General features: G+C 36.3%; 1 protein-coding gene across 1 annotated transcript in view; it reads left to right on the forward strand.

Annotated features, from left to right (window-relative positions):
- LOC127673970 (vomeronasal type-2 receptor 116-like) overlaps positions 1–1,945 on the forward strand; it is a 34,655-nt gene extending 32,710 nt beyond the window's left edge. The window contains exon 6 of the mRNA XM_052169775.1: positions 1,023–1,945. Within this exon, the coding sequence (XP_052025735.1) occupies positions 1,023–1,945 (923 nt within the window). The remainder of the gene's footprint in view (positions 1–1,022) is intronic.
- Positions 1,946–10,714: the final 8,769 nt, after the last annotated feature.

Genomic DNA, 10,714 nt, shown 5'->3' on the forward strand with positions numbered 1-10,714 from the left:
ATTATGTGATGGGAGGAAATTCTTTTCTGGTACAGTCTACTTGAAGTTCTGTAGGCTTCTTGTACATTCATGGGTATATCTTTTTTTTTAGATTAGACAAGTTTTCTTCTATAATTTTATTGAAGATATATACTGGTCTCTTAATTTGGGAATCTTTGCTCTCTTCTATACCTATTATCCTTAGGTTTCATCTTCTCATTAATAGTGACATTTTCTAAGTATTCAAGATTGTAATAATGTTCACTATTACAAGATCCATTTGAGAATAAAAATTTTGATTAGCATAAGGAATTTAATGAAAAATAATTTACTTTATGGCCCATATCTGAGAATAATATTATAATATAATAATTTCAAATGACTATCTCTTTTGTCAGGAAGCCACATGTACAATTGAGAAAAACATCTTATGTTTTTTGATATCAAACCCTAAATACATGCATGCACTAGAATTTATTCATAAAGTGATTTTCAAAATATCAATAACAATATCAAAAAGAGATAGAGAGTAGAGAATACAAAAGACAAATGAAATGGTCTTCTTTATTAGTAGTATCAATGAAGAAGATTGGCCAAATGAGCCAATATTGATAGCTGTCAGCTATGTAGAGTCTTTAGGATTGTAGTCCTTAAGAGGTTGCCTTTGCTTTGGGAGTTGTTCTACATCCACAGATATACTATCAACATCAAATCTACTAAGTATGTATTAAAAATATGTATAGGAAGGAGAGGAGAGAGACCATATGAAGAAAAATTTGCATCTGTAAGGAAGGAGTTACAGAGGCGGAATGGATACTGAATTGGATCTAATTGCATTATATCATGTTTAGATACTAAAGTAATAAAATGAGGTTTGATTATATGAATTATTAATTATTCACTTCATGGTATTTGTTTATTTGTCCCATAGAAGCCAAAGAAAGTGATGTAGGTAACAGTCCTGTTTGTATGTAGTTATAAATCTTTTAGTATAAAAGCGAGTAACTGTTCAGTAACTTAAATTTGTCTTCATTTCTTATCAGATGCTGATCAGTGTGTGAAGTGTCCAGAAACTCATTTTTCAAATACAGAGAAGAACAACTGCCTGCAGAAATCTATGAGCTTTCTTGCATATAATGACCCTCTAGGCATAGTCCTTACTACCATAGCCCTATGCTTCTCTGCCTTTACACTTGTGGTTTTTGGGGTCTTTGTGAAACACAGAAACACTCCAGTTGTCAAAGCCAATAATCGTTCTCTCAGTTACATCCTGCTCATGACACTTGTTTTCTGTTTCCTTTGTTCTTTGCTCTTCATTGGTCAACCAAACACAGCAACCTGCATCATGCAGCAGACCGCATTTGGAATTGTATTCAGTGTGGCTCTCTCTACTGTCTTGGCCAAAGCTATTACTGTTGTTATGGCATTTAAGGTCATGTTTCCAGGAAGTATAATGAGGTGGTTAATAGTATCAAGGGCCCCAAACTACATAATTCCTATCTGTACCCTGATCCAAATTGTGCTTTGTGGAATCTACCTAGGAACTTCTCCTCCTTTCCTTGATCAAGATCTACATTCTGAACATGGCCACATCCTTATTATATGCAACAAGGGTTCAGTCGTTTTCTTTCATTGCATCCTGGGATACCTCTGCTTCTTGGCACTTGGAAGCTGTGTCATGGCCTTCTTGTCCAGGAATCTTCCAGATACTTTCAATGAAGCAAAATTCTTGTCATTTAGCATGCAGGTATTTTTCTGTGTCTGGGTTACCTTCCTACCTGTCTACTACAGCACCAAGGGGAAAGTCATGGTAGCCATGCAGGTCTTCTCTATCTTTGCTTCCAGTGCAGGGATCTTAGGTTTAATCTTTGCCCCCAAATGCTACATTATTTTGTTAAGGCCAGACCAGAACTCACTTCATCATATTAGGGACACAGCATATTCAAGAAGAAATAAAACACTTTAACAATAAACTTGTATAATGAAACTTCAAAATATCTATTATACAAGGATATAAGCCACTTTTATATTCTTCAAAATATCAATTATACAGTTATAATATGGGATTTGTGTCTGTGACTATTATTTTTTCCACCTATATTAAAATCACATTGTATTGGTTCCTTCAATATTTTCAAGTTTGAACTCAATTTAGTATTTTGTGTTATAAGGATTAGCTGGATATCCCTGTTTATCCTTCAAATAAGAGTTTAGGACACAGTGACCATAAATTCATAGAGACATAATTATCCTTGAATCTGAAGTTTACAGATTAATGATGTCTCCTACTATTTGGGTCTATGTTTGAATGTTTAATATCAGCCTTTTATACATATGGTTAATTTTCTTGTTATAGATATAATTATTATGAAATCTAAGTTTAGTATTTCCTACACTTGTGTTTTTTAAATAGATCTTAATAACTTTAAAAGTGGATTCTAATACAAATTTATTTTCCTCTTTATTCTTCTCTAGTAAAAAGTTCAAGACTGATAAATAGAGATTTTGGTTTTGTGTTAGATATTTGAATTCAAGTTTCAATAGAAACATTTGTATATGTACATCAATGTGCTTTGGAATTCCTCACACAGTTTACTAATTTATAATGGTTTAATTTAATTATGTGTTTATAAAGAAAAATATCAGATGTTTATACTTCAGTGAAATCTTTTAGGTGGACAACGGTTTATCAACCCATTGTATGGTGGTTTTAAACAGAATTTACCATATAGAATTATTTAGGATTGTATTTCAAAACAGAAGTGATTGTCTATTAATGAGGACAACCAAATTAGAATTATATAAATTGTCTATTTAGACTGGTGAAATTTTTCATATAGGAAACCCTACTCTACTTAATTCTATCCTCACTTGCATTTGAAGATAAGCACCTAAATAATCATTTGTTTACTCTCTTCATCCTAAATGTATTTATACTCTATTAAGTGTTGTATTTGATGAAGTTTCCAATTTAGTTCCTGGCCATTTCCCATTGTTTATCACCATATCATGAAAGGATGTTTTTTACTCCTCAAAAAGTTCAACTCCATATGGATCAAAGTACTCAACATAAAACCATGTACAGTGCACCTATACCAGAAAAAAATGGGGGAGCAATGTTGCATTTGGCACCAAAGAAGACATTTTCTCAGCAGAACATTAATATCAATAACTAATAAATAGGACCTTATGAAACTAAAATTTTTAGTCATGGCAAAGGATAGCAAAATTGGAAACAAGCAGGAAAATGGAGAATGGGAAAAGATTTTTACCAACTGCACATATGAAAGTGAAATAATATCCAAAATATCCAAAGAACTAAAAAACGTAGTTAAAAAACAGAGCCAATAAATTAATTAAAAATGGGATACAGATCTAAACAGAAATCCTTAAATAAGAAATCTCAAATGGCTATCAAGCATTTATAGAAATGTTGAACATTTTTAGACATCATGAAAGTGCAAATCAAAACCATCTTGACATTTCATGTTTCAAATATCATATGGGCCAAGATTTGTAAAACAAATGATAGCTGCTCATGCTGACATAGATGTAGAATAAGAGAAACATATCTCCGTTACAGATTGGAGTAAAAATTTGTTCTGCTACTGTGGAACTTAGAGTGGCAATTCCTCCTGATATTCGGCTTCAGTGTATCTGATGACCTAGCTATATTTTGTGTATTAGCATGGGTTCTCTAGAGTCACAGAATATATGGACAGTCTCTATATACTTAGGGAATTTGTCAATGACTTACAGTCTATAGTCCAACTTCCCAAAAATGGGCAGCAGTAGCTGTGCATGGAAGTCCAAGGATCTAGCAGTTGCTCAGTCCCACAAGGCAAGCAAGAAAGGTAGAGTGAGTGAATCTTCCTTCTTCCAATATCCTTATATATCTCCAACAGAGGGTGTGTCCCAGATTAAAGGCATGTGTCTCCATGACTTTAATCCCAGATAATATTGAACTCGAGATCTCCTTGTCAAGATCTCCATGCCAAGATCCAGGTCAGAAACTTATATCTCTGAGCCTCCACATTAGGATCATAGGTGAGCCTTCCAGTTCTAGATTGTAGTTCATTCCAGATATAGTCAAGTTGACAACCAGGAATAGCCACTACATTTGGTATATTTAGACATATACCCAAAGCATGTTTCCTCCAACTTCAGAGAACCTTGCTCAATCATATTCATCACTACTCTATTTATAATAGACATTAATTAGAAGCAATATAGATTTCCCTTAACAGATAACTGGATAACGAAAATGCACATTTAAGCAATGCAGTATCACTGGGATGTTATTAAAAAGTGATGTATTGAAATTTGAAAATTAGTCAAACTAGAAAATATCCCGAATTATGAATAGAGACCCAGAAAAACAAATATCATATATATTCACCTCTATGTGTATATTAGCTATTAATCAATAAAAACTAAGCAACAATCTATAAAACCTCAAAGGTTAGTTATATAGTGAGGGTCTTGGAACACTAGATTAAGGTTTCTAGAAAAAAATAAATAGAATAGATAATTATAGAGCATGAATCAAGGTCCTGTAAAGGGAAGATCAAGAGTACAGAAAGAAGGAAGAGAGGGATGAGGCTGAGAATAAAAGGACAAAGGTGGGAATATTAGAGAAGAAAGCTAAAAGTAAGGGCCATTGAGTGAGTATTATGGAAGCCTATTATAGGAAAAACATCGTAAAATGTATATATATAAGCAGAGGATCTAAACAAAGTTGGTAAATAATGAGGCAGACTGAGATTAAGTAGAAGAAAAAGCAAACACACAAAAAAGGAGTAGTCCAGAAATAATCAAAATAAGGGATGAAATCAGTTAGAAACAAAGAGAAAAATACTAAGAATCAACAAAAAAAAGATCTGGTCCTTTGAGAAAATCAACAAGATTGACCAACCTATAGACAAAGTAATCAAAATAGATATACAGTATCCAAATTAACAAAATAAGTGAAATGAAAAACATAACAAGCTAAACAAGAATGAAGCCACATGAATTTATGCTTGTATCTCACTTATAAGAGGGAATAAAACAGTCATAAGAGGCAGAGGGAAAGATAGAAATGGATGGGAGAGGGGATAAAAAGGGGAGTGGAGGGTTCAGGATCCTGTGTCAGGAGGGACAGGAGGGGTAGCCATATGACTGTGAGAATAAATGGAAATATTTACATGACAGGGCTGGAGAGGCAGAGGACATATTGAAGAAGAGACTTGGAATAAGGGAGGCACACAATAATCAATGGGGGTCTCCTTAATTGACTCACAGCATATGGAAACCAAAGGGACCACCTCTTTTAGCCAGGCAGGAACCACAATGGAGCAATAGGGACACCAACCCAACCATAAAACTTTCAACTCAAAGTTTATGCGGTCTACAGGAAATGCAGGAAGAAAGGATGGAGCAGAGATTGAGGAAAGTGCCAACCAATAAGTGCCCTCACTGAGACCTTGTTGGGAAAGCACTAATCTCTAACACTATTAATGATATTCTATTATGCTAGCATACAAGAACAAGTTAGCCTCGGAGAGGCTCTACCAAGAAGCCAACTTAGACATGTACATAAACCCACAGTCAAATAGTAGATGGAGCTTCTAAACTCTTATGGAAGAATAGGAGGAAGGATTTGTGGGTCACAAAGTGCATGGGAATTATACAGGAAGACCAATACAATCAACTAACTTGGACTCCTAGGGCTCTCAGAGACTGAACCATCAACCAAAGAACATACATAGACTGGACAAGGCCTCCTTACACATATGTAGCAGATGTGTAGCTTGATATTCATGTGAGCCCTGAACAACTGCTGTGGGGGCTATCCAAAAAGCTGTCACCTGTATGTGGAATATGTTCTTTTAGCTGAACTGCCTTGTTTAACTTCAGTTGGAAAGGATGCCCCAAGCATCAAAAAGATTCGATGTGTCAGGGTTGAGGGATAAGTACTGGGTTGACAAACACTCAGAGAATGGCAGGATGGATTGGGGAAAGATAGTGGGAAGGGGTGACTGAGAAGGGCCAGTGATCAAAATGTAAAGTGAATAAGAAAAAGAAGAAATGATATTTGGTGAGTCTTAATGGTACCTCTAAAGGCGTACTTAAAGCCTAGGAATTTGTAAGTATTTTATATGGTGTTTATGCGAATTTGCGTAATAACTCTAGAAGATTCATTAACTTTAGCTTTACAAAAGTGAACTTATATTCAGAGCAATTATGAAATTTCCTGAAGGCCTCTTAAATATTGATAGAATAAGAGTTTTCCTCTGGCTTTCTGTGACCATCAAGTATGTGGTCAGACATCACGACATGTGGAAGATATTTCTGAGTAAGTCTACCAAGCAGTATCTGCTCATTTTTTTAAATTTATTTATTCATTTATTTATTTATTTTCCTTTCTATATTCTTTGTTTACATTACAACTGATTTCCCATTTCCCGGTTCCCCCCTCCCCATAAGCCCTCTTCCCTCTGCCCCTTCCCCAATCAACACCGTCCCACTTCTCTGTCTTGGCAATCCCCTACAATGCTGCATCAAGCCTTTCCAAGACCAGGGCCCTCTCTTTCCATCTTCTTGGGAATTATTTGATATGTGAGTTGTGTCTTGGGTATTCAGAGCTTCTGGGATAATATCCACTTATCAGTGACTGCATTCCATGTGTATTCTTTTGTGAATGAGTTACCTCACTTAGGATGATACTTTCTAGTTCCAACCATTTGCCTAAGAATTTCATGAATTCATTGTTTTTAACTGCTGAGTTGTATTCCATTGTGTAAATGTACCACATTTTCTGTATCCATTCCTCCACTGAGGGACATCTGGGTTCTTTCCAGATTCTGGCTATTATAAATAAGGCTGCTATGAACATAGTGTAGCATGTGTCCTTATTGCATGCCAGGGAATCCTCTGGGTGTATGCACAGGAGTGGTATAGCGGGGTCCTCTGGAAGCGTTATGCCCAGTTTTCTGAGGAACTGCCAGAGTTGATTTCTAGAGTGGTTGTGCCAGCTTGCGATCCCACCAGCAGTGGAGGAGTGCACCTCTTTCTCCACATCCTCGACAACACCTGTTGTATCCTGAGTTTTTAATTTTAGCCATTCTGACTGGTGTGAGATGAAATCTCAGGGTTGTTTTGATTTGCATTTCCCTGATGACTAATGAAGTTGAACATTGGTGAAACAAATGAGTTTTATTCTGGAACGGTATTTCTTCTTCCCCTTTTGAGTATAATTCTCAACCAATCTATTGTATTTCAAATGACCTTTGCTCCATGAGTTATTATTCAAACCATACACACATTATGGAGTTTTGGAGTAGAGACCACCACATTGACAAATATAGTGAAATTATATCTCTATTAAACCAATGATGCTGACATTGTATCCTGAGAGCAGATCAGGAGTTCTGGCTAAACTTAGGAACAAAAAAGTTTAAGGCTAGTTAACACTGCATGAGACTGTATAAACAAAAACAGCATAAAAGCAATTTTCTCCACCTCCCTTTTTCTGTCCAATCAGAGGCCTTCCACTGCCCTAATATGATTGGACATGGAAAATCCTGTAACAACGACTTCATGAAATTTTATGCAAATGCATCAAACTAGAAAATATCCTGAGTGAGATAACCCAGTCACAAAAAACAACAACAACAAAAAAAATCATGGTACACACTCATTGATAAGCAGATATTAGCCAGAGTTCAGAATACCCAAGGTACAAATCACACACCAAACAAAACTCAAGAATAAGTAAGTTCAAAGTGTGGATGCCTCAGTCCTCTCAGAAGAGTACTCAAACAAAGTATTCAAGGGAGGAAATACAGGGTCAGTGGGGAGCCTTGATGTAAGGAAACACCATCCAGAGACTAATCCACCTGGGGATCCATCCCATATACAGACACCACACCCAGGCACTACTGTGGATGCCAAGAAATGCTTGGTGAAAGGAGCCTGATATAACTGACTCCTGAGAGGCTTTGCCAGAACCTGACAAATACAGATGTGGGTCCTCACAGCCAACCAGTGGACTAAGCATGGGGTCTCCAATGGAGGAGTTAGAGAGAGGCCTGAAGGAGATGAAGGGGTTTGCAACCCACAGGAAAAACAACAATGACAACCAACCAGACTCCCCAGAGCTCCCAGTGACTAAACCACCAAGCAAAAGAGTACACCTGGAGGAACTCATGGCTCCAGCAGAGAATGTAACAGATGATGATCTTGTTGGGCCTCAATGGAAGGAGATGCCCTTGGTCTTATATATTCTCAATGTCCCAGTGTAGGGGAATGCCAAGGCGTGAGGTAAGAGTTGGTGGGTGGGTTGAGGACGACCCCCCTAGAAGTAAGAGAAGGGAGAGAAGGGATGATGGCATAGGGAGTTTCCAGAAGGGAAACTGGGAAAGAGGATAACATTTGAAATGTAAATAATAAAATATGCAATAAAAATGTTCAAAACTGTTTTTAGATGGTCTTGCCTTATCACAGTGTACAGCTATGGCTTTATTGTTGAGCATGAAATTGTCCCAAGTCCATTTTTCTTTTTAGTATAATTATGAAAGTTCATTGTTTTTCTTATTATTGGAGCATTTACTTACTATTCTGAGTGGGCATGTTCTATTCTTTATTTTAACTTTATTACATCTTTTTAGGTACTAAGACAATCTCTCTAATTTTTCTTCCTAAAAATTATTTAAATCACAACAGAAATTCTATCAAATTATTATTTCATTTTCTCCATGCAATCACTACAAGATAGTACATCTTTTTAGATCTGTTAAAATCTGTTCCAATGGGTGGGCTAATATCTAGTGATAGTTATATATTTAATATTTACAGGAAAACTATAATAGTAGCAGGAATCTTTCATAAAATTGATTTCTCTTGGGACTTGCCTACCAGAGCCATTATAGATTTTAATTCATGGTAGACCATCTAAAGAAGATCGATCACCTGCTACTTTTTGGCTTTTCCTATGATTGCTTCTGATGCCATGAATATGTAGAAGAAACCAAGGAAACATAAACATTGAGAGACCCCAACTCAAAAATGTAAAAGTTTTTAGACCCCTAGCAAACAAGCCTCAACATGTTCACTCAACAGCTGCCTGACTTTGAGAAAGGGCCCCTGAAGCCAAGTAAGCCCTGATCTCAGAAATAGCCAACATTTGCTTAACTGACCCTGAGACACCCTGCTTCAGGAACTGGCTGACCCAAAAGAATGCCTGCATGACTGCCTTGTGACTATCTTTACAATGTTCTATACTTTTCCATTACCCCTATATCCCCTTCCATGTTTGCGGTTGTTTCATTTAAATACCCCTGACTCTAGTTACTCTGGGTCAATCTCCTCTGACCTTGTGTGATAAGGAGACAGCCCCAGTGCACTGGTTTCTCCTGAATAAACCTCGTGTGTTTGCATCAAGAACGGTCTCCTGTCAATTCCTTGGGTGTCTCTTTATCCCGAGATTTGAGTGAAGGTCTCCCCTCTTCAGGGTTCTTTCAACATCATCCATAATATCAACAAAACCAAGTGAGAGTAAATAAGAACTAAAATTATTGACACAAAGAAGCAATTATTCCTTGAAATTTCAAATATTGAACATATAAAGACTTAAACATAATAAAACCTTAAAAAATTGTGAAATCAAATAAAGATTGAGAGCTAAAGGAATGGTGATATTAGAACATATCAAACATATTTGTTTGTTTGTTTATTTCTCTACATGTATACCCAGATATCAATAGCTGGCATCAGAATCATGAGCCTCCTTGTTATTGTTAGATATTGAACATTGATCAGTGAGTGCAAACTGTGTGTGTACTTTTGTGATTGGATTATATCACACAGCATGATATTTTCTAGTTCCATCCATTTGCCTAAGAATTTCATGAATTCGTTGTTTTTAATAGCTGAGTGTAACTGGTCATCAGTCACAGGCAAATAGTTTACCTTAACAGGAGACTGGAATCAAGGTGAGGGGGGGGGCAGGGAAGAATGGAGACAAGACAAAAAGTTCTAATCAAGGCTCAAAGTTTATTCTTCAGTTCTGCATTTATATAGGTAAATACCCATCCTTAGTTTCAGCTATGTTCTTGTTTCAAAAGAAACTTCAGCAAGCAGTCTTTATTTTGTAGGAATACTGTGGATGTGGTAAATAGGAGACTTCCACCTGGTCGGAAGACTCCATCTCAGATAGGCTAGGCAACTGTGGCAAAACAAGTTCTGATCAGCCTGCTCAAAGCTGGGGGAAGGGTGCAGCTGAGTAGTATTCCACTCTGTGAATGTACCACATTTTCTATATCCAGTTCTCTCTTGAGGGACATCTGGGTTCATTCCAACTTCTGGCTATTATAAATAAGGGTGTTATGAACACAGTGGAGCATGTGTCCATATTACATGTTGGAGAATCTTCTGGGTATATGCCCAGTAAATATAGAAAATATCTAATAAAAAAATTAAAGAAAATAAATTGAACATTGAACTTTAAGCCTCTTTCCTTATCCGTGGAGCCATCTCAAAACCATTTTTTGGCTGTGTATACTAAATTTATTACAGAGAACATTAACTTAGCTCTCACACAGGATAAAGTGCAAATTCATAAATTATTCCATATTCCTTAATAAGTAATTAAATAACAACAAAACACACACACACATAAACACTCAAACACTATCAACACCAAAATAGAAGTAATTAAAAATCATAACTGATTAATATCTCTTAACAGCAATGG

Source organism: Apodemus sylvaticus, chromosome 23, assembly GCF_947179515.1.
Source record: "Apodemus sylvaticus chromosome 23, mApoSyl1.1, whole genome shotgun sequence".
Classification (NCBI taxonomy): Eukaryota; Metazoa; Chordata; class Mammalia; order Rodentia; family Muridae; genus Apodemus; species Apodemus sylvaticus.